General features: G+C 35.7%; 1 protein-coding gene across 3 annotated transcripts; it reads right to left on the minus strand.

The window, feature by feature from the left end:
* Positions 1 to 1,468: 1,468 nt before the first annotated feature.
* On the minus strand, positions 1,469 to 21,031 carry Tra2a (transformer 2 alpha homolog). Of its 3 annotated transcripts, none has more exons than XM_077105566.1 (8): positions 20,823 to 21,031; positions 10,599 to 10,732; positions 8,852 to 9,017; positions 7,405 to 7,593; positions 4,710 to 4,825; positions 3,525 to 3,647; positions 2,519 to 2,586; positions 1,469 to 2,368 (listed from the first exon to the last, which is right to left on the minus strand). In XM_077105566.1, the coding sequence occupies exons 1-8, from the start codon at positions 20,856 to 20,858 to the stop codon at positions 2,358 to 2,360; spliced, it is 843 nt and encodes a 280-aa protein (XP_076961681.1). In that variant the 5' UTR covers positions 20,859 to 21,031; the 3' UTR covers positions 1,469 to 2,357. The 3 variants fall into 3 exon arrangements, with proteins under 3 accessions (XP_076961681.1, XP_076691492.1, XP_076691491.1); XM_076835377.2 differs by having other exon boundaries at positions 2,519 to 2,583; positions 3,519 to 3,647; XM_076835376.2 differs by having other exon boundaries at positions 3,519 to 3,647.
* Positions 21,032 to 25,567: the final 4,536 nt, after the last annotated feature.

Consider the following 25,567-nt stretch of genomic DNA (forward strand, 5'->3'; position numbering starts at 1 on the left):
TCTCTAACATTCCAGGGAAGACCATTAACTTTGCTCCTTCCCCACATATCCAGATCTCTCTGCTTTTAGATCTTTTTAAAAAATATTTTTTGATGGACCTTTATTTATTTGTGGTTCTGAGAATCAAACCCAGTGCATCACACATGCTAGGCAAGCACTTTACCATAGAACCATAATCCCAACCCTCACCTTTAGATCTTTGTTGAAATTTTATTTTCTTGGAGAAGACTTTTTATTTTTAAATATTTTTTAGATGTTGATGGACCTTTGTTTTATTCATTTATTTATATGCAGTGATGAAAATTGAACCCAGTACCTCACATGTCAGCAAGTGCTCGATCACTGAACCACAACCCCATCCCCTTGGAGAAGCCATTTAAATTTTTTTTTTTTAAAGTACCAGGGTGAACCCAGGGACTCTTAACCACTGAGCCACATCCCCAGCTCTTTTTATATTTTATTTAGAGATAGGGTCTCACTGAGTTGCTTTAGGGCCTTGCTAAGTTGCTAAGGCTGGCTTTGGACTCTTGATCCTCACACTTATCCTCCTGCCTCAGCCTTTTAAGCCGCCAGCCTAAATCTACACATAAACTTGCATCCCTAACTCAGTAGAGGGGAGGATTCTAAATTCAAGGCCAGTCTGCGGAGACCATCTCAAAATTTAAAAGGTAAACGTGGAAGAAAAACAAGAGAGGCTGGTGATCTAAGTCAATGATAGAACTCCCCCTGTGAAAAATACTTGTATCCCATTCCTTTATTTTCCATAACATGTAATTTTAACATATACCAGTCTCTTCACATGGCTGTTTTCACTGTTGCTTATATTCTACATAAGTCTTTCAAGTATTTCTGTAGTCAACGGTTTCTTATTTTTGGGTACTGGGGACAGAATCCAAGGGGCTCCAGCCCTTTTTATTGAGACATCCCAGCCCTTTTTATTGAGACAGGGTCTGGCTAAGTTGCTATGGTTGGCTTTGAACTTGCGATCCTTCTGTCTCAGCCTCCTGAGTTGCTGGGATTACAGGAGTGCACCACCACGGCTGGGTCTTCTTTTTGATAATAGGCATTCTACCAAACTCAAGTTCTCTTCAAGGCAATGACTCTCCCAGTCTTTAACAACCTCATTTAACTAAAACCTATTAGGATATCCTTTACTGGCAAGACAAACTAACAAACAAACAAAAACCTTAACAGACATGAACTACCTTTTTATCTTTCCTACAGCAAGATATTGACACTGAATACTATTTGCTACCTGGTTCACCAAAAGAAAAAATGAACAAACAAGGGTTTTAAAATATCAGAGAGTACACAAGTGTTGCACATTTGAGTGTTCAGGAAATTAACTCAGAATGGGCAAAACTTTATGTATGGATACATATTAGGGGAATGCAGAGAAAAGGAAGAACTGGTTCCAAATCAATCCAGTTTTATTTTTCCACTGTATCAAAATAAAGAGACAATCCCGTTTTCCAAGAAGTAACTTTTATTTGAAAGAAAACTACTTTTCTCCCACATGTATCTTCTAAGGACTCTATCCTATATAATAACCTGCTTAACCAATGTCCTAATAACAAAATTTCTAACAGCAAACTATACAATTGCTCTAAATAATAAATAAAGGGTTGTCTTTCACTTATTAAGGATATACCTAACTCAATGAGTTTAACACACACACACACACAAAAAATCACACTTTAAGTTTGTAAAGTTTAACAGATGTATTTCAAATACAACATGTTTTGTAGGAATCCACAAGCTTTTAATCTCTAAAAAAGTGACTTAATTTTTAGGGTTCAAAAATTACATTCTTCAAAAGAAATGTCCAAGTGTTTTCTTCTATAGCTTCAAACTTTTTACACTCAACTATTTGTTCTATGCCACCTCAGACAAATGTGACATGACTGAACTACTTCATATGTTACTATCTTCCCCCCCCAAAAAAGTTAAAAAAGGAGTCCTCATAAATGCAGATCTCTAATACAGTGTCTAATACAATATCTGACATGAAAGCTTTAAAAAGATCATTTCTTTCCTCATATAATTAGCTAGGAGTTAATCCTCTGTAAAGGCAAAGAAAAATGATACAAAAACTTAACACTGGGTTCCTTTTTTTTACTCAAGGTGTTTAACTACTCAAAATGACAACAATTACATCCTTTAAGAGTATAATAAAAGGGGTGGAAAACAGCAATGCAACTGAAAAAGTGTAGAAGCTAAATAAATCAAGGATTTTTTTTTTTTTTTTTTTAAAGGAGTAGGAAGAATCAGAAGCTTGGGAAACTCCAGAATAAAAAAGAGAGAGGGGAAGGAGAAAAGGGGGAAAAAAAAAGTCCTCCACTGCAACCATTCCATTATCAATAGCGTCCTGAAAGAGAAAGAACAAAAATGTTAACAATTATAGTTCAACTTACCTAATGTTTTCCCAACTATTAAAAACCACATAAATCCTAATATTCTATAATAAGCTATTAATGAGAAATGAGGTTTTAATGCTACAAAAGCAAAGTTCACATACTTGGGCTGTAGGAGCGAGATCTTGATCGTGATCTGTATCGACTATAATAAGGAGAAGGCGACCTTCTTCTGTAAGAAATAAAAGATCACTTAGTATACCACACACACACACACACACTCTCTCTCTCTACCCAAGGCAGATGATAATAAAAAAAAAAATTCCCCACCACTCAAAATAGTGAGCCCTAGTCATTTAACCAGGCCCTGTCTCAAAATAATATGACTTATTCTTTTTTTGGGGGGGTGGGGGTAGTACCAGGAATTGAACTCAGGGGCACTTGAATTGAACTCAGGGGCACATCCCCAGCCCTATTTTTTTGTATTGTATTTACAGACAGGGTCTGTGTTTAGTACCTCACTTTTTGCTAAGGCTGGCTTTGAACTCACAATCCTCCTGTCTCAACCTCCCGGGCCAATGAGTTTTTTGTTTATATTTTTTTGTGGCGTTGGGGACTGAACCTATGGGTTCTCTACCACAAAACTACATCCCCAGTCCTTTTTATTTTGAGATAAGTGACTTGCTAAGTTGCAGAGGCTGGCCTTAAACTTGTGATCCTCTTCCTGCTTCAGACTCTTGGGAGTAGGAGTGTGCCTACTATGCATGGCTTTTTTTTTTTAAATAAAAAACCCCAGGGGTTTAAAAAAAATTCTTCTTGAACAGGACCAGGAGAAAAGCCAGGGGTGCTTTACTACTGAATTACACTCCCTAGTTCTTTTTTACTTTGAGACAGAATCTCATCAAATTGCTGAGATTGCGGGTGTATGCCACCGCATCTAAGCTTGGTTTTTCTTTTTAAAGACAAGGTCTTACTATGCTGCCCAGTCTCACCTTGATTCCCTGATTTCAAGTGATCTTCCTATCTCAGCCTCCCAAGCAGCTGGGGCCAATGCTAAGTCAAGCTCAAACATTCACTTTTTATTCATACAGATCAAACACATAAGTGCCAAATAATAGAGATGCCATCTAATTTAGAACAAAAATTTCAAAGTTAAAACATTACCTGTACCGGTAATCATAGTCTTCATATCTGTCATATCCACGATCATATCCTCTATCATAGTAAGAATCTCGACGCCTGCCACCACCTCCACCTCCACCTCCACCTCCTCCGCCGCCACCACCACCACTACTAAAGAGAAATATAAAACATTACACTTTAGTGTCAATGATCCTTTTTCTGGGACCATTTAATAAAAATCAGCAGCTTGGAAAAAAAAAAAAAAAAAGAAAGGAGGACAGCTAAGAAGAACTACCCTTGAGGTCAAATGCTTATATTTCTTTTCTTTCTTTTTTTCCCCCCTTTTTGGTACCGGAGATTGAACTCAGAGGCATTTGACCACTAAGCCACATCCCCAGCCCTATTTTGTATTTTATTTAGCAACAGGGTTTCACTGAGTTGCTTAGTGCTTTGCTTTTGCTGAGGCTGGCTTTGAACTGGCAATCCTCCTGCCTTAGCCTCTTGAGCCAAGGGGCTTACAGGTGTGCACACTGAACCTGGCCCATTTACTACTGAATTCAATCTGTGCAATGCACCGTAACATAAACATCACATATCTATAAAACATAAATTATATATCATTTATGATTTTACCATATTTTCTTCCTAAATAAACAGTAATATCAATAAATAAACCTTATATAGAGAGGCTTCCCAGGTCACATAGGACAGAGAGACAAATGAATAGCATGTAATATTTTTCTAATACTTAAAAATTTTCTTATTCAGGCTGGGGTTGTAGCTCAATGGTAAGGGGCTGCAACCTCAGCACCACATAAAAAATAAATAAAAATAAAGATATTATGTCAATCTACAATACACACACACACACACACACACACACACAAGTTCTTCTTGAACAAGACCAGGAGAAAAGCCAGAATTATATTTGCAATAGCTTATAAACATCATGTTTTGCTTATTTGTATATTTATTAATATTTTAATAAACTATAAATATTAAAAATATATTAAAAGAATTCTGAGAATGTATGTAAATTAAATGACAGGAAAACATATTTCCTCATTAATCAAAGATTGTACACATTTCTCATAGATTTCTGGCTCTTACAGTTTAGTTTATGGAAAACAATTTTTTTCCCTTGCTGCACTAGGGATTGTAGCCAGGGTCTCATGCTAGGCAAATGCTCTACACTAAGCCCCAGTCTCAGCTTTAGGCAATGTGAGATCTTACTGAGTTGGTCTGCCCATGTAGATGCCAGGTGTAGGTGTGTGCGCTCTCTTAGTGATAGAATAATCCACACGAATTCTTCTACCATCCAACTCCATTCCATTTGCCCTTTCCATAGCCTGTAAAGGAGAACAAGCACAGAAAGTCATGTATAATTCACTGGCCTTGAAGTAATAATTACTTAAAAATTAAGTGCAAAATTATCTGAAATCCAAATAAACTCATCTAATTTGAAAACAACACAGCAGTGCAGGGGATTCTGACATTTCTAGACTTCAAAACTGTCCAGAAAATATTTAAATTTACTCAAAAGAAAAGTTAATACACCTTCCCCTCAAATGTCTGTGTCTGAGTTCCCACTCTATGTTCATCTTTTCGATCTAAACTTTCTGTAGCTTGCCCAAGTAGGCTGCATTTCATACTTCCTCAGTTCTCAGACATTTATTTATAAAGACTGACTTCAAAATACTAAGAATGTTGGCCAAGTTTTAACTAGATTTTCTCTGTAACCTGATTTTACTCCCCCTTTTTTTGAACTGGGGAATGAATTCAGGGGTGCTTAACCACTGAGCTACCTCCCTAGTCCATTTTGATGGTCTCACTAAGTTGCTGAGGTTGGCATGAACTTCTGATCCTCCTGCCTCAGCCTTGAAAGTCGCTGGGATTATAGGGTGTGTGCACCAAACCTGACTTCCTTTTTTCTTTTTCTTCAGTTTGCAGTCCAATATGCTGATAAAGAAGATTTAAAGGTATAGAAACACACACATTTATGGTACTACCTTTCCAGTCTCTTGCTGAGAAGAAACCAATAAAGATACACGATTTTAATGTAATTCACAAATTATTTTACTTTAAGATTCAAAGAGCTATTCTTCCTACTTATAAAAAAATCTACACTCTGACGAGAGGCTATCCTCTTAAGATAATCAAGATCTCAGCCAGGCACAGTGGTACGTATGACTGCAATCCCAGTGGCTTGGGAGACGGAGGCAGAAGGATCGCAAGTTCAAAGCCAGCCTCAGCAAAAAGTGAGGTGCTAAGCAACTAAATAAAATACAAAATAGGGCTGGGGATGTGGCTCAGTGGCCAAGTGCCCCTGAGTTCAATCCCTGGTATTAAATAAACAAATAAAATAATATCTCTTTTGGTTTCATCTTTCAAAAGAACAACTTTGAAAGTGTCCTTTTGGCTAAAAACCCCTCCACCTTAAGAAAACAATTATTTATACCTTAATAAATAAGTTTCTGAAACAACAAAACTGTAATAAATGTAACATTTTCTATTTTAAATTCCAAAAACTGAAATTTCCAAGCTCTTCTTTCAAATAAGGGTGAAGAGTTTATCAACAGCATTGGTTTTTGTAGTGCATACATATTTCAGCTAAGCCATTTCAGAAGGCCTGTGCAGAAGAAGTAGAGACAGCCACAGTCATACAGTAGAAAACACACAACCTAGGGGAAGTCTGTATAACTGAGGTTGGAAGTAACTGGTTTCAGTCTGGTCAACTCAAAATAGAAAATGCAGTTTAGCTAGCAATCTTTAATTAGCCAAGCCATGACTTACAACACACTGCCACCTAGTGAACTTCAAATATAAAGAAACTCAACCTGCCAAAAAGTGCTCTTAGAGTCTTTGGTATCTGAGCTCAAATTCCCATCACTTGCCCTAAGCACCAAGATAATAATTACAATATTTTAAACACTTTAGCAAATGAAAATATTTAAAGTAAGCTTTTGGAACCTAAGTAACATCACCATTCTAACTTTACCCAGAAATAAACCAAGGGGAGAGAAAAAAAAGCTAAGACAAAAAATTATCACAGGAAAAAATTTGTTTTTGTTTTGCACTTTGTATTTTAGGCCCCATATCTTAATATTTCTAAATCTACACCTCTATTGTTTGAGATTAGGAAAACAAATCACAAATACATAACAACAAAAAAGTCTGCACAATGACAAATTAAGATATTCGAGAACTAAAGTATTACCTTAGTTAAAATTATCAAAGGTTTCTCTACCCTGGCACTCATAACATTTTGGGCCTCCTGATCCTATGTAATAGGGCGCAATTTCTGGCATTAGATTTTTTTTTTTTTTTTTTTTGAGACAGGGTCTTGATATGTTACTTAGGCTGATCTTAAACTCCTGGTCTCAACTGATCCTATACTTCAGCTTCCTATTATTTTTGAAAGATATACCTGTTCTTATTACTGCTTTTATTACAAGGATCATTTCTTGTGGTCTCACCTCACTAAGTTGCTGAGGCTGGCCTGGAACTTGTGAACCTCCTACCTCAACCTCTGAGACACTGGGATTACAGGTGTGCACCATCATGCCTGGCTCAGACATAAGTTTAAATGTCACTCAATTTAATCATCTGTTCAGAGTCATCAATGTGGTTTATTAAAAACAAAAACAAAAAAACACACTTTACATTTTCAATTAACTTAAAATATACATCCCAGGTTACAAAGCCAGATTTCAATCAAGATATATATATATCTCTACACCAGAAAAACAGCGGAAAAGTCAAACTTTGGCTATTCTAATTGTAACACCAAAAGGGTGAGTTTGAATTAGAGTATGAGAAGAAACAATGTTTATGGAAATGGGAATTAGTTAACTTTTAATAGTAAATCAATACTATGCTCATGAATATAAAATTTTCTCAAAATGAAAATTTAAAAAATCAAGTTTACCTCCTTTGAGTCATCTATTCTCTCAAAATACACAAAAGCAAATCCCCGTGATCGTCCAGTCCGTTGGTCGTAAACCACATTGACACCACTCAATGGTCCATATCTAGAAAATACTTCACGAAGATCTCGCTCTGTTGTGTATAAACTGAGGCCAAAAACTCCAAGACAAGTGTTGGGATCTGGATTCGCCTATTGGGTAAAGACATTATTAAGCTTTAATTAAAATAAAAATATTTTGTTTCAAACACCCCACCTACCTCACACAGAATATATTGTTTCTAGTTATTTGGAAATAAAATTTTATGGAACTAAAGCAGATGAACTACACTTTACAGTTCAGAGCATTTCGATTTTCTATGGAATATACTTTCTAGTCATAGCCTGAATAAAAACAATTCTACTTTTAGCCCAGTAGTTTTCAGAACATATCCCAAGAATTTGTCCTGTATATCCCTGATGGATTAGTATTTAATATGACTTGGAATTACTAATTTAGAAGTCTCCATTTCTTTCTTTCTTTCCTTTTTTTTGGAATTGTAGATGGACAGAATGCCTTTATTTTATTTGTTTATTTTTATGTGGTACTGAAGATAGAACACAGTGCCTGATGCATGCTGGACAAGCGCTCTGCCACTGAGCTACAGCCCCAGTCCCCATTTTCTTTATGTAGCAAGGATATACTACTTTCAATGTTTCCATGAGCCACATTTTAAAATTAAAAGTACAAATTTCTAATCATTAAATACTGACATATTCTGTGTAGACTGACTGAAACCTGAGTTTGGTCAACTAGCAAACAAAACCAAAAACACCTCAATATCACACATCTGAGATTTACTCATTTCCTAACAAGAAAATTAAAGTGTTGGTTGTTACTACTGCATAACTTTTGATATTTTTTTGATTTCTCCCTATTATGGTAAAACTCTGCATTAATTATCTCACCGTTTATGCTTTTCATTTTTAATTCTTAGAGCTCATTTATCCCCCAAATTTTATCTTTTTAAAAATAACTAAAAAAAACAGAATAAAATAGACATTATTATTGCTGTATGTATATACATGACTGTATGACCAATGTGATTCTGCAACCTGTACACTCAGAAGAATGAGAAATTATACCCCATCTGATTCAAATGTATGTCAAGATCATTGTACTGTCATGTGTAACTAATTAAAACAAAATTAAAAAAAAAATCAAGATACTATACCCCCATTATAGAAGCTATCACGAAATGTAGGCTTGTTATGATGGTGGCATTTCTTTTATTAGCATATCCATAACATAAAAGGTATTCCTTTTATTTCCAAAGTTAAATTTGTTAAGAATGTTTCTGGAGTACCAATTTCTAAAACAATACTCTCTCTCATAAAAGGAAGACATTATGCCATGATTACACTCAAGAAAGAGAAAAATAAGTTTTCATTAACTTTTATACCTACATACCCTGCTGCCTGTATGTCTTCTCCGGTTAGACATTGGAGAGTGACTTCGGCTCCTTCGCCGTCGGTACTCTGGTGTATATGACCTACTTCGAGATCTTCTCCTATGAGAGTGAGAGTGGGATCTGGATCGAGTATAACGTCTATGAGAATGCCTTCTTGACCTTGACCTTTGAGAGAAACAAATGTAGATAAAAATACTGGAACAAATGGCCAACACTTTTTTCCAAGGATGTGTACAAATATCCATGCCTGTTCTCAGCTCTTTTTTCTTTTTTCTTTTTGAAAGGGGCCTAGGGAATCAAACAAGTGTTCTACCACTGAGCTACACCCTTAGTCCTTCTACTCCTGTGTCCTTTCCAAGAAAAAGGTATTTTTGTTTTCTTAAATCACCGCAACCTCCTCCCTTCTTTTGGTCTATTCCTTCTAGATTCACCCCTTTCACATTACCTTACAACCATGTTAAAGCTCTACCTTCTTTCCAGCTGTGGTATCAGTCTACAAAATAGCTTCTATAACATATTTCATAAATGTTATAAATGCTAAGGGCCAGAAAATTAAAAATGGCATAAGGACAGGCTGGGTATGGTGGTACATGCTTGTAATCCCAGCTGTTTGGGAGGCTGAGGCAGACACATCTCAAGTTTAAGGTCAACTGGAGCAACTTAGCAAGAACCTGTCTCAAAATAGAAATTTTGAAAAGAGTTAGGGATGTAACTCAGTGGTAAAGGTCTTCCCTAGCATGTACGAGGCCGTTGGTTCAATCCCCAACATAGCATAAGGAGGAAGGGAATAAATGAGGGAAGACTTTTACAGAACTAAAAAAGCAAGCAATAAAGCTGGAAGACTTAAAGACATGGAGATGTGTTTAGAGAATACCAAAAGAATATAATCTGCTAAGAAGCATAAAACTTCTGAGGAAACACCACAGCTGTGGACCTCAAGAAAAGTGTAGCTTTTTCTTTAATAGACCTTCATTTTATTCATTTATTTATATGTGATGCTGAGAATCAAACCCAGTGCCTTCCACATGCTAGGCAAGTGCTCTACCACTGGGCCACATGCACAACCCCACCTGCCAAAGTGCAGCCTTTTAAATGATTATTTTATATTATGCTCCTTTGCAAGCAGACTCTATTAAAAGACAACTATGTCTTTACTCCAGAAATAAAAATGACTTAGCAAACAACTGTCCAGGCTTTTAAAAAATTCCAGCATAATAGACCTGGGCCATGTGAAACCGTGAACTTTGCAGTAGTCTGTTAAGAGTTTTTGTTGTCAGTGGTGGGTCTCTGATTATCTGGAGTTGTCCCCCCCAGCATTTCAACCTGGACATAGGAGTCATACATAATCTTTAGGTAAAGTATGTATGTGGAATAAAACTCAAGGGGTTACTTGGATTATAGGTGTGTACCACTTCACACAACTTCAAAATTGTCATTTTTGCTGCACCAAATATTGTTGGCATACAACCATACACTGATTCTCAAGTTCATTTAAGTCAATCAATGTATTTGTTTTAATAGCTATTATCCAATAGATTAATTGTGCAAAGACTCTTAATTTATCTAGAAAATATTAATTTCTAAATTCTAGAGTCTGAGAAAAACTATTTTATGAGCCTTTGATGAAATTTCTGTTCAAAATGCAGCCATAAGGAAGAATTTCATAAAATCCCTTTGCCATAAAACCAAACCAAACCAAACCTAACACACATAAAACAGCTGAGGCTTTATTTTAAACACACTTACCTGGATTTTGATCTTGACCGAGAATGGGATTCAGAGTGTTTGGAAACCCTTGATGGACTACGAGATCCTGACCTGCTCTCCGATTTTACACGAGCAGGAGTTCCCGTTGGAGATTTTGACTGAGAGCGAGACTCCTAACAAAGAAGACAGTATTACAAATGGCACTGGTCCCGTAGATGCCTAACACCTAACATTTAATGTAGCGTAATTTTTTTTTACATTGATTGCTCCTGAAAAACAAATGGTTAGGCAACACCCTCCAGAAAAAATTTCAGCTCATTAATAACCCATTGTTAATACTGCTAACTGTCCTCAATAATTCCCTACTTGAACCAGATCACCAATTCTCTATTAACTAAGTAATCATGCAAATTCATCTACAACTTGATCATACAGACACTGGAACATAAACCATACATTTACTTAACCTAGGACCCATTCATTCTTCCAGATTCTTTTAATTCTACTTCACTCTTGCTTTCTACTTCTCTTCATTCTTCATTGAGTTTTTCATTTTTCATACTTCGTGTATTCTTCCCCAATTCAAACAATTCAAAATAGCCTTAAAAAAATATTCAAGTGCTTCTATCTGACCAATCTTCTGTTCAATTTTTTCCCCCATTCAATTTTAATTTTCTGATCTTTAATACTTTTCATTAGCCTTCTTTTATCTTGATTTATCTTCCACATTCTTGGAAAAAACTCTTCAATTTCTTCACGAACATTAACCTTAATGGAAAAAGAACATTTAGTATATTTAAGCACGTGGGGATTATAAAACTCTGCTGGAGTTCAGAATGTTATCTACCAAATGGAAAAGCCAGCAGGTAAAGTGCAAATAACTAGTTTATTAAAAAAAAAAAAAAAAAAAAAAAAAAGGCAATTTTATAGTCTTTAAAATTGTTCAAAAGTGTAGTTTCTAACAAAGAGAATCTACTGAATTTCTCTAAATGTTTTTTTAAACCATCTCTTTACCCTCCTCCCCTTTCATGTTTCATTCTAATACCTAAAATCTGAACAATTTTAATATAAATATTTAATTCAAACAAATCTAACATAAAGTGTAATTTCCCCCCACCTATGTGTTAAGTTTCCACTATTTTAAACCTGAAGATTCTTACTGACCTTAGAATACACTTTTACCAAGTCATGCTAAGAAATCGAGATATTGTTAAAGTAAAACATCCCAGGCTGAAATAGCTGTACACAACTATCTAAACTCATACATTATAGCATACATGCCAAAGGATCAAAGGAATCAAAAAGTCAGCAAAATTACTAACACCTTTCAATTCTGTTTCACTATCTTTGCTTATTTTGATTTAATCAGAAAGACTGGTTATGAAGACGGATAATATATGGCAAAAACTTAGGGGAAAGAGGAAGCACAAAAATTTTAATTATCCTCTTTGGTTTGAAACTCCTAAAATATATATTTTGCATTTTACAGCTGTGCCACTTTAAAATGCTATATTCTCCAGGAAATATAAAAATTCACCATAAGTTACAAAAATTGTATCATTTTTGATCCTACCTTTCCTTGGGGGGGGGGGGGAGTAGGGATGGGGTAACTGGGGATTGAACTTGGGGCACTCAACATTGAGTCATATCCCCAGTCCTGTTTTGTATTTTATTTAGAGACAAGTCTCAGTGAATTGCTTAGCACCTTGCTTTTTGCTGAGACTGGCTTTGAACTGGAGATCCTCCTGAATCAGCCTCCCAAGCCAGGCTTGGGCCACTGTGCCTGGCTTGATTCTATCTTTTTTAAATTCAGCTTTTATGTATTTTATGTATTTATGTATACTTATAGTTCTTTTGGTGACTATATTTCCTATATTGCAAAACTGGTTTCTAAAAAAGTTGGGTATAAATCAAAACTTTCCAAATACATTTATTTATAACAGATTAAAAGCTTATTTGACAAACATTAGGCACTTTATGACTAAAACATAATGGACAATTTGGCTCCTCTGCCCATTTATGCCTGATTATTAATGTATAAATAATTATTCCAATTTCACACCAATTTTCATTTATACCATATTGACTATGACACAACTTTTTTAAAAAAAGCTTTCTCAAAACTTTTCCCTCCAAGGACTTATTTATCCAGAATTGTAATAATGCTGGTAGGCCTATTTTTTTCCATATGAAAACAAAACTAATATTAACTACTTTTTGTACAATACCAACCTTTCCCATTTAACTACCTACAGTAAGTCTCTCACCACATTTTAGATACTCTCTAAATTCCGGGACAGATGCTTGGAGCAGCATATTCAGTGCTTTAAAAAGAAATAAACAAAGAAAGATAGAAAAAAAAGGCATGGCTAATTTGCTTGTAATTACAGTTTCACAGGTGGGTTCAGTAACTAAACTGGTAAGAATATCTTCGGCTTTTCCTTCTATAAAACAGACCCTCTGACATAATATTCATTTATGCTACATTGAACAGCAGTGGCTGGGAACTGTATCTACAAACATCACCACAGCTTTTATAATACATACATGTATAATTAGAAGGCTTTAAACTGAAAGGCACTTAAAGGCACTTTTAACTTTGCCATGACAGAAATAAAAATTCTTACATTAAAACCAAAGGTTTATTTGAAGTTTTTTTAGAACATGACAAAAACATAATGGTCCAAATATGTGCAATTATGACTTTCAAGTCTCCTCTCATAAACATAATTAGCAGTTGCTGAAAATTATTTCTCAGAAATTAGTGTGAACAAGGTAACTCAGTGTTATCTTAAGTGCTCCAATGTAAGAACTACACCACCAGTCCTTTCTTAAAATTTGAGAAAGGATCTTGCTAAGTCTCCCAGGGTGGTCTTGAATTTGTGATCTGCCTCAATCTCCCCAGTAAACTGGGATTATTGGTGTGTGTTACCATGCCTAGCCTGACAGGATGTCTTTTAAAAAGACATCAACAAAATTTTATTATTTTAGTTGTTGATGGACTTTTATTTAATTTATTCATATATGGTGCTGAAAATCAAACCCAGGGCCTCACACATGCTAGGCAAGTGCTCTACCAGTGAGCTACAATCCCAGTCCGACATCAACAAATGTTAAAAGAAGCTTTGCTGTTTATCATTTAGGGTGTCATCAATACCTCACCTCTTTTCCTGTCTACCCTTTCAGCTCCACAAAATCTAACTTTGTATGAGCTTCTTCATGGATTCATCCAAGGTTAAGAAATAGTCACACTCTTAGCTCTAACTCCTATATCCTTTAACTATTAGTAATCTTAACCTACAGAATTAACTGCTAGGTTCAAAATAACAATTCTTTAGACATTTTTAGTATACCAAAATATACTCATTATTGAAAGATGGTCATATTAGTATTTATCATTTAAATACAACATTTTCCAAATACTATTACCAAATAAATGCTATTTTCACTAAACTCTGAATTAGTAATCAAGCTTTAGTTAAGTCCTTCATAGAAGACAAAAACTAGATAATCCTTTTCTATCTTTGACCTGTCTTCATAATGAAATAATTTCAATATTTTTTCATTTTTTTTGAGAAGGTGGTGTCTCACTATGTTGGCCAGGCAGGTCTCAAACTTGTGGGTTTAAAAAGACTCTTCCATCTTAGCCTCCCAAATTGCTGGGGCTTCAGGTGTGCGCCATTATGCCCTGCTAATTTCAACTTAAAAAAAAAAATTATAAAATGATTTAGAAATTGGAAGCTAAATTTAAGAGGTGCAAATACAAAACAAACAAATAAATAAATGATGGGAAGGGGTAATATCTTCCCCCTTTCGTTAGACTAACCTGTTCTTACAGCCGTCTCATCAAGGAATTCAATGAATTCCTCAGTAATCTGGCTTATCCAACAATCACTGAATCAATCAACATTTTTTCGTTTAATATCACAAATTTTAACAAGCATCTTAAATAGGATACCCAGTCTACCTTACATACTATAAACAACCCACTTGAAAAGGTTTTGTTTTGGTGTTTGTTATATGCACAAATTATCACCAGATAAGAATAATTCCTACTGCAAAAAAATAGTCCTTAATTCAGCCAGTATATTATAGATGGGGAAAAAAAAATTCCAACAAAATCTACATACTTAGCACTTGATACTCATTAAAAATAAACTAATAAAAATACCATACTATAACTCATTCCAATATTAAGGCCAGGCAAATATTAGTCAGGTAATAGTGCCAAATTTACACAAATGCATGCCTATGGGTGTAAAACACTTTCTAACAATATTTTTCCTCTACTTTATAAAATTGGAGATTTCCATAGAAATACATTGATGAATTTAAATTATGTGTCCTCAGAAGACAGAATACACTTTAATTACCCAAATATCTTACAATATTATACTAACAACTTCATTCTTCAGGACTTGTAAGAAATCTTTTGTATTTTTCTTAATTTTATTTTTTTCAGCCCCTAGAAATAACAGTTCTAGGGTACGATAAGGTATCTCTTTTACAGATTGTCAGGCTGATAAAATACTTCTGGTTTCTTCTTAAACCTAACCGCTATTAGAGCAATCTCTTAAAAAGAAAACAGATTACTCATATTATCTAATTTCAAATAATAATTTCCCTCCCTTTAAGATCATACCTTTCTACTGCATTGTGAGGTTGATCCCTCAATCTGCAAAGGCTTACATATATTCTAAAATTGCATGTCTATACATTCTCAAAAGTTTGGAATAATTTGGGGAATATTTTACCATAAATAATTTAGTAATTGCCACTTATAAAACTCATGCCTCAATTGTGAATTTTCTTGAAAAATTCTGTACAAATCTTAAATAAAGCTCATAAAATCTCCTAAATTTTCACAATAAACTGTAATTTTTAAAAGCTGATATATAAGTGACAATTTCAAAGGTAGAGAAAAGCTTATATGGACTAAAGTGATTTCACTATATTAAAAAAAGCCAATAAATAGCAACTAAACCCAAACTACTAAGAACCTGTTACAATATTCTCTACTTATGCTCTCATCTTCTGGTATCATGAAGTATTTATGAATCTTGAATAAATGAAATGACTGGGCCCTGATTTCAAGGAAAAGCTAACTTTTCTTTTCACATCAGTTCTAGTCACTCATATTTTGGGTGAATATCAACAAAATAAGGATTATACACAAATATATATATATATATATATATATATATATGTAACTTAAAAGAGGGAAGAGGAACTGCATTTCCTTTCATTATTCTTTTCTCAACTTTTCTACAGCATTTCTTTCTTCGTCATCTGACTATTACCATTGTCTTACTTCCACTTCTGCCCAGCTAAATCTTCTGTTAGAACATATGAACAAATAACAATCAATATTAATTCACTTAATATGGGAATATACATGTTTTACAAAGGCCTCAGGGCTAACTATTGGGTTTCTGAGTACCCACTGATAATATCAATATCAAAGGTTTTCAGTCAGGCAGATTTTAGAAAAACCCTATGCTGATATTCATGCCATTTCACACTTTAGGATACCACACGTAAATAAGTATGGTTCATTTACGTCCACAAAGTTTGTCTTTTTTTTTTTTAAAGACTCATTCCTAAATATTTAAATCCCTTGATAAGAAATTCTTTCAATATCAAGGCTCTCTATTCTCATTTAGGAATAAGACAATCTACAGCATAACTGTAAAAATTACACTTATTAACCGTGGGTTAAATTTCTTGCACTGCTGCCTTTTACTTATATTGAGCAAGTTAGCACCTTTCGGTGAAAGAATTTCAAATGTAAAAATTTGAACTTTGTTTTTTCTCAAGTTTGCAAAATCTTTGCTTAAATGAGAGGGAGGGGAGAAAACAATAAAAAAGCATTAAAGCATAAAAAAACTTATCATTGGATAAATGATGGTATTCAACTTTATAAAAATAAAACCAAGACATCAAACTGTTTAATAATACTACCATATTACAAGGAAGGAAACTTTACCCTTTTGCAACAAGTCAATGTGATGAGATATAAGGGATTGTTCCCACTCCAGCTGTAGAGAGCTGCCTAGGTCGTCTTGTACTGTGGTCAAGTGCTATGCTGCTGGGAGAACAGGAGCCAATAGCTAGCTGGTATTCTGGAACTAATTCATGCAACTATGTTGTTAACTATACCAGAATGTCAGTATAGTTGGGTTTTGAAAAGGTGGCTGTGGGGGGCTCTAGGGGTCTTTAAACCACAGCTTAAATGCCAATCTTATACCCAACTCCAAAGGACATTTCCACTTAAATATTAACTTAAATTACATGTCACAAGCAACTTCCTTTAGGAACCTTTTTGACTGCATATTTATTCAAATCTATTTTTTCACTATCTTAGTACAATCTCTCCATTAGCATACCTATATAATCAATAATAATTTCTCTAATCTTAAGACCTAATGGAAGTTTTATATCTCAAAGTAAATCTTTCCCATTTCTTGACTCCTTTTCTGAATTCCTTATTAATTCTATCAGACACCACTTACTTTTACCTAGATTTGAATGGTCAGTCATCTCAAATTAGACTTCAAATTCACTTTTCCTCAAGAACACCTAGCTAGCCCTAATTAGAAAGGCAGCAGATGCTCTAAACAAGTTTTACCTTGGATTACTTAAAATGGAATTCCTCCCTAAAGTTCTTTAACTGTATTCTTTAAAATGGAAGAAACATTAATTTAAAATGGAAAATTAAGCTGTAGTAACTGCTTTTGGAAAACTCCATTAATAGCTCTGAGACACTGAATCATTTTGTGTTCTTCACAAATGTTAACCAAAATATATACAGCATAATGTGTTTATATGAATAGTGGACTAGTACTTATCTCAGATTCCTGACTGCAGTCTTTTGGGTCTCTCTCTCTTTTTTTAAAGATGGACACAATATCTTTATTTATTTTACTTATTTATTTTTTTATGTGGTGCTGAGGATCAAACCCAGTACCTTACAAGTATGAGGCAAGCGTTCTACCACTGAGCTATACCCCCAGCTGAGAGTTTTATATTTCTAAAATGCTAACTAACACTACTCCAGTCCTTGCAAGATTATCATGAACAGTAAAACACAGAAAATGCATTAAAGATTTTTGGGCTGGTAAATTCTAAAATGCTACAAAAAAAAAAGTAAGCTATACTAGTTTCGGTCCTACTTCCCCAGTATTCTTGCTGGAACGTAACTATCTAGAAAGTTTCCATTTAATTCTAAACATCTTTTTACTGAGATGGAATTAATATGCATCCCATACACTGTTGATAAACTAAATGAAAATGCACTTTATTAGTGCTAAAAAACTCCTACAGAGAGGAAAACATTAATTCAAATTTGACTCATGAACTCCACAAACACCTCTGATAACCCTAAAATGTGAATTACTGACCTTTCAATGTTTTTACTAATATGGTTTAAAAATATTTTTTTAAAGGATGACAACTACTTACACACCTCACTTAAAAATTCTTTTTTTTTTTTTTTTGGTACCAGGATTGAATTCAGAGGCAGTTCACCATTGAGCCACACCCTTGGCCCTATTTTGCATTTTATTTAGACACAGGGTCTTACTGAGTTGCTTAGCACCTCGCTTTTGCTGAAAATGGCTTTGAACTTGTGAACCTCCTGCCTCAGCTTCCTGAGCTGCTGGGATTACAGGTGTGTGCCACCATGCCTGGCTCCTCACTTAAAAATTATTTTCTAGGCCAGGGTGCTGTTACCTTTAGACATCTTTAGCTGCAAACACAAGGACACAGCAGTTTATTATATATAAAGTTTAAACTGCTGGTTTATAGTCAGCCGAAGAAGGTCACTTAAAAAAAAAAAAAAAAATCAAATTCACTTATGAATGCCAAACTGCTGTGTGGGGGGAGTAATCCTCCAGAAAAACTTCTAGCATTCTTCTATTATTATGTGTAGTAGTAGTAGTATTTGAGATATGGATTTGCTAAGTTGCTAAGGCTGGCCTGGACCTTGGGATCCTCCTGCCTTAGCCTCCCAAGTCACTGGGCATGTATCACCATCCAGCCCATTCTTCTAATTCTTCAACCAATTACATATAAATCACCTCAACCTAAAAAGCTCAAAAAACAAAATGTAAAAAGACGTAACAGGTGAACATAGAAATTATTCAACCTACTAATTTAATTTACATTAAACTACACTTGTGGAAAAAACATTTTTTTTGTTGTTGTTGTTACTAGGGATTGAACCCAGGGTACTTTTACCACTGAGCTACATACCCAGCTCTTTTCACTTGTTACTTTGAGACAGGATCTTGCTAAATTTCTAAAGTTGGCTTTAAACTAGAAATTCCTCCTGCCTCAGCTTCCTAAATTGCTGGGTTTACATGCATGTGTCACTGTGCCCTGAGGAGGGCAAAAATACTTTTTATAACCAAAAATAGCCAAGAAGGGAGGGGGGGAAGCAAACCTACTCTTTCCATTAAATAAATGTTAATGTCAGCCCATGTTACTTTTATAGGTGGGTAACATGACAGTAGAACTTAGTCTCCTCCACTAGATGACATATTAAAAAGAACGAAAGAAATCAAGGTCCCATTAGTAGCCCACATCCCACAAACCAAATTAAAACAAGCATTAAAAACTTTTTTTTGTTAAAGTTAATTGAAAGGAAGATGGACAATAAATTTTTTCCATATCTGAACATTTTCAAACAAGAAACACAACTACTACCAATATTTTTATTGCATGATCTTAAGCATTTCTTATGAGACACTAAATCTATCACCCTAAAAAATGAGCAGGTTCAATTATATCCATGCTCCAAATTTCATTAAAAAAATCTAATCTCAAATGTAGCTTTGTTTCTACCCTATTTCTTTAAATCTCTTAATCAGCTTTGATTTGACTGATTCCAGGTGTTTCTATACTAAACTTCCACAGAAAGGACAAATTCATTCTATCCAGCACAGCCCTCAAGTGTTTGTTTTTTTTTTTTTTATGGTTCCCCTAGTGACTAGAATAAATACCAACACAACAGCAGAAACGTGTTGCCTGGGCTTTTGTTTTCTTTTCAGATTTCAACTAACTCACTTCCACCAATTTCCCCTACTTCAATAACTTCCGAAATAAAACTCAAACACTGATATACACGTTCTAGCACCTATCCTAAGTTCAGGATAATGCATTCTTTGTGATGTTTATATTCATCCGACCCCAAATAATTAAAACCTTCTTCTGTGCCCTCTCTTCCTGGGGGAGGGGTGAGAAGAGAAATGTGAAGTGGGCCTGTAATTTTCAGGTAACCTTTTGAGTAAGAGAACAGTATAAACTGACTAGTTATTTTTAAAATACTGAGCCAGAAATTCGTTATGTAAGATTAAAGAAAGACAGAAGATTCCTTCTTAATTTTTTTTTTTACCATAAAAACCTGCAAAGGAGTGGTCAATTTTTAGATGAAAGGTCAAAGGAAGAAAAACATTAGAAGCTGAGATATAAAGAGAAAAAAAAATCCAACATCAAGGAATTAGAAAAAATAAGTCGTTATAGCATTTCCACATTAATTTTGACGTGAAAGCAAAGTTAAAAAGGGACATTAAGGGAAAAGGGCTCCTTGCGTAGTTTTCCCCTCACAGCTCTCGTCTTAAGAACGCTTAAGGGTCGGTGCGGTCGTTGACTAACCACTTCATTAGGCTCGTCCCACCTTCAACCTCAAGGCTTTCGCCTTTATAGACGCAACGCCGCCGGTTCCAACAGAGACGCGGCCGCTCACTGCAATAGAGAGCCAAGGAGACACAGGCCCCAGCTAGTCCCACGCCAGCTACTCCCCGCCCGGACAACAGCCCCGCGCACTTTCGACCCCGAGACCCTCTACGATGCTCGGGAGTCTCCAGATATGCTACCGCAGGAAGCACCTACCACTATCCGGCCGGGGTGGGGAACTCCCTGCCGCCGCCTCCCACCCCACCGCGACGGGGACCCACCTCAGAAAGAAACAAGCAAGCCTCGGGGCGGGGAGAAGGGAGGATGCAATGTGGAGGTGGGGATAGGACAGGAGTCCAGGTACCAGTCAGTCTCCAAAACAGGGGGGAGGGAGGTAATTGTAGTGTTTGGGGAAGGAGTGGACCCAGAAGCCATCTTGGGATGTGAGAAATCACTCGCGATGGCTCCAGAGATTGCTCCCCGCGGGCCCCGCAGGACTCCCCGCAACCCGGCCCGACCGCGCAAGTCCCGGTAAAACCCCGAGCATCGGGCCGCCGCCGAAGACGGCTCCCGCGGCTTTGTACTCACTCTGCCCTCGAAGTTGTTCTCCTCTACATCACTCATGTCGGCCAGACGCTCCCCAGAACTAAATAAGAGACAAGTCTCGGCTTGAGGGCCAATGGCCTGATCAACCCGCTGACTGGACCGTAGGGAGGAGGAAAGAGTCGGCAACAACCGCCACTCCACTCCACTCCCACTCGGTCGCAGGCTCCGGCAAAATGGCGCCCGCGCACTCAGAAACCTAGCCTCTCCAGTGCGCGACGTAAGGGGGCGGGCGTCTCCGTGACGTCACGAGCCCCGCCTCCCGCGAGGCTTTGTGTTTGCCCCGCCGGCAAAATGCGTGGGGGTGGCGTGTGTTCCTAGCCTGGGCGCTTTGGAACTGTCTCCCCAGCGCTGACCTCCAAACTCGAGCCTTGGCTCTAACGCCTCCACCCCTTTGAAGATTTTCAGTCATCAGCTTTTATTGACCTCAGTTCCTTTGAATGTTGTCCACGTGGTTACTGATATAAGGAGAATAGAAAAAAATGGAAAAAAATGTTATGTATATTAAATATGTACCATATGATCTTGATTCAAATAAACCAACTTTGAGACAATGACCAAAATTTAAAGAACTGGAAATTCAATTATATTTAGGAATTGTTAATTTTATATATATGTAGATAATGTATCTAATTAATAGGTTTTATTTTTGGATGTTTTCAGCTATTACTTTTCCTCATCATTTGCCCTTTGTAATGCTGTCGAAGTAATATATGCACTAATGGGGTTATCAGTCACAGTTTCTTGTCTCATTCCTTCTGCCTCCAGTCTCTCCTAATCAATTTTATTTGTTATAATGCTTAGTTCCTGATTTACCTTATTTATTTATTTATTTATTTTTGCGGGCCTGGGATAAAACCCAGAGCCTTGCAATTGCTAGGCAAGCATTCTGACACTCAACTACACCCCAGCTCTCAAATAGTCTCTTGCAACTTAGATATTTCTTTCTTTCTTTCTTTTTCAAAATATTTTTAGTTGTAGAGGGACACGATACCTTTATTTTATTTATTTATTTTTATGTGGTGCTGATATCTAACCCAGTGCCTCACATGTGCTAGGCAAGTGCTCTACCACTGAGCTACAAACCTGCCCCCTAGATATTTCTTTAAAGCTTCATAATCAAGACCTCCCAAACTATGTGCTTAGCTCCCAGTCATAATTTATGAAATGATTTTGAGCTTTACTTATGTAATGCAAATTTAAAACATTAGTTTCCTCTTTTAAAAACCCCCTTTTCCCCCCATAATGCTTTGCAGTAACAGGGCTGACCTGGACCTTCAACTATAGTTCTATGTTAGGATAATGGAACATTATTGTGAAGATTTTTACCCCTGGATAGGATGTCAACATTTGACTGTGTCTGTTGTTGATAGATATATATGACATCTACTTAAAAAGAAAGATGGTGAACTTTATTATAAGGGAATTAAGCTGATCCTTTTAAATCTCTGATCAATCTTAGCACCATTAAAAGTGAGATCATCATTTAGATGTGATGGTGCAACTGTAGGCCCAGCCAGTCAGGAGGCTGAGGCAGGAGGATGGCAAGTTCAAGGTTAACCTGGCTCAAAATAAAATTAAAAAGGCTGGGAATGCAGCTCTTAGAGGTCAGAGGTAGAACCTCTTGGGTTCAATCTCCTGTAGTGTGGGGTTCGGGGGAGGGGAGAGATAAGACGACCAGTTATGAAATATTTCATGATATGATGTATTTTCTACTACATCTACTACTGGGCCTCCTATGAAGGGTTGGTTGGTTTGTTTTTATGGCAGGTGGAACTCAGGGAGGCTCTAACACTGAGCTACATCCCCAGGATCCACACACCCCCACTGTTTTTCTTGAGACAGTTTCTTCTCAAGTTGCCCAAGCTTGCCTCCACCTTGAGATTTTCCTGACTCAGTCTACAGAGTAACTGGGATTACAAGTGTTCCTATTAAGTATTCTTGATATCAAAGCTAAGAAAGTCTTAGATCTCACCAACAGTTTACAGGAAATATAGGAACTTGAAAAATAAGTTAAAAGAAACAAACACCAGGGCTAGGGATGTACCTCAGTGGTACAGTGTTTGCCTAGCAATGCATGAGGCCCTGTGTTCAATCCTAAGCACCTTGAAACAAAATTTTTTTAAAAAACCCAGACACCAAAAAGAAGCAATCAGCTTCCACAAGACAGATAACCTAATTTGGCCAACAGAATAAAACCAGAGGGGGAGTACCATGGACTATTATGGACTGTTATAAGATACATAATTGAATATGTACCACATGATCTTGATTTAAACAAATCAACTTTGAGACAATGACCAAAATTTAAAGAACTGGGAATTCAATGATATTTAGGAATTGTTAATTTTATTAGGCATTAAAATGATTAATTCATTTAAAGAAAAACTTTTTTTTTTTTTAAAGAGAGAGGTGAGAGAGAGAGAGAGAGAAAGACAGAATTTTTAATATTTATTTTTTAGTTTTTTTTTTTTTTTTGGCGGACACAACATCTTTGTTTGTATGTGGTGCTGAGGATCAAACCCAGGCCGCACGAATGCCAGGCGAGGGCGCTACCGCTTGAGCCACATCCCCAGCCCCTAAAGAAAAACTTTTAACCATGAAATTACTTATCTGAGATTTGCTTCCAGAGGGGGGGGAAAAAAGACCAGAAAATAAATAAACATCACAAATATGGGGAGGATAATTGTTAAAATTGGGTAGTGAGTACAAGGGGTTCATTATTTTATTTTTGCATATTTGAAAGTTTTTATAAGTTTTTTTTTAAAGCATCAAGAAATTGTTTTTATTGTGTCATACTAAACTGGTACTGATTCAGAGAAAAATGGTATAAATTGTCACTGCTTTACAATAAATGTCTAACAGTTAAGATATAGCACTTTGAAGTACAATAATTATTTGAACAAAGTTCTATTTTTTATTTTGAAATAATTTTAGAATTATTTTAAAAAGTTATAAATTATAAATATAATAATATTTATTATAAATATAAATTATAAGTTATAAATTATAAGTTATAAATTTAAAATATAAAATTATTTTTAAAAGTTATTCTGTAGATGGACAGAATGCTTTATTTTATTTGTTTACTTTTTTTAATGTGGTGCTGAGGATCCAACCCAGTGCCTCACACATGCTACGAAAGCGCTCTGCTGCTGAGCTACAGCCCCATCCCTTTGTCTTACATCATTTTAAAAATAAAACAATTTTATCACAATATATTGATATAAAATTTCCCTGTTATTGTTAATCTCTACTGTGCTTAATTTAAAAACATTATCATAGATATGTATGTATAGGAAAAAAAAATATATGTTTCATGTAGTGCTATTTCTGGTTTCATGCAACCACTGGGGAGTTTTGGAATGTACTGCGTGAGAATAAAGGGGATTATCAATAAATGTATAGAAAGATGCTCAACATAATGACATGAGAATCAATAGTACAATGAAATTGTACTTCAAATGTGCCAGGATGGCTATAATAATAATTTTTTTAAAGCAGAAAATAACAAATGTTGATAGGGATGTGGAGAAATTGGAACTCTGGTTTACTGTTGGTGGGAATGTAAACTGGTACAGTTTGGCAGTTCCTTAAAAAATCAAAACCAAAATTATCATCTGACCAAGCAATTCTGCTCCTAGGTTTATAGTGAAGAAAATTGAGAACATATGTCGACACAAAAACTTTTACATGAATGTTTGCAGCAGCATAGTTTATAATAGCCAGAAAGTGGAAACAACTCAAATGTCCATCAGCTGATGAATGAACTAAAAATATTATTTATTTTAAAATATTTACTTTTTAGAAGTAGTTGGACACAATATCTTTATTTTATTTATTTATTTTTATGTGGTGCTGAGGATCAACCCCAGGGCCTCACACATGCTAGGCAAGTGCTCTACCAATGAGCCACACCCCCAGCCCATGGTATATTATTTAGTCATAGAAAAGAATGAAATTACTGGGCACTGTGATACATGCCTATAATTTTGGTTACTCGGGAGGCTGAGGCAGGGGTTCAAGGCTAGCCTGGGAAACTTAGTGAGACCCTGTTTAAAAACAAACAAAAAAAGAGCTGGGGATGTAGTTCAGTTGTAGAGCATTCATGGGTTCAATCCCAGTAAAAAAAGGAGGAGGAGGAGGAAGAGGAAGAGATATTGTTGCATGGTATACAATATGAATAAACTTTGAAAACTTGCTAAGTGAAAGAAGCCAGATGCAAAAAGCTGCATCCTATAATGTGAAATTTCAAATACATAGATCAAGAAAATAGATAAGAATTTTCAGTGGATAAGTGTGGGGACAGGAGTGAGACTAACAGCCAGTATGCACAGGGGTTTTTTGGGGGTGATGGAAATGTTCTGAGATTATCTAGTAGTAATGGTGTACAACATGTAAAATATAAAGTAATGTGCTACATAACTACATTTTATTTCAGTAAGAAAGCACATATATGACAGTGGTCCTATCAGTTTATAATGGAAGTGAAAAATTCCCGTGCCTGGTGACATTGTAGCAGTTGTAATATCATGTCCAATGCATTATTCACTGGTTTGTTGTGATGTTGGTAAATAAACCTTCTCTGCTGCCAGTCACATGAAAGTACAGCACATATAATTATGTACAGAACCAAATACTTGATAATAAAAAATTATGTTACTGGTTTATTTATTTACTATACTTTTAATCTTTTATTTATTTTTTTTTTTTGTACCAGGTATTGAACA

The sequence above is a fragment of the Callospermophilus lateralis genome, chromosome 1, assembly GCF_048772815.1.
Source record: "Callospermophilus lateralis isolate mCalLat2 chromosome 1, mCalLat2.hap1, whole genome shotgun sequence".
NCBI lineage: Eukaryota > Metazoa > Chordata > Mammalia > Rodentia > Sciuridae > Callospermophilus > Callospermophilus lateralis.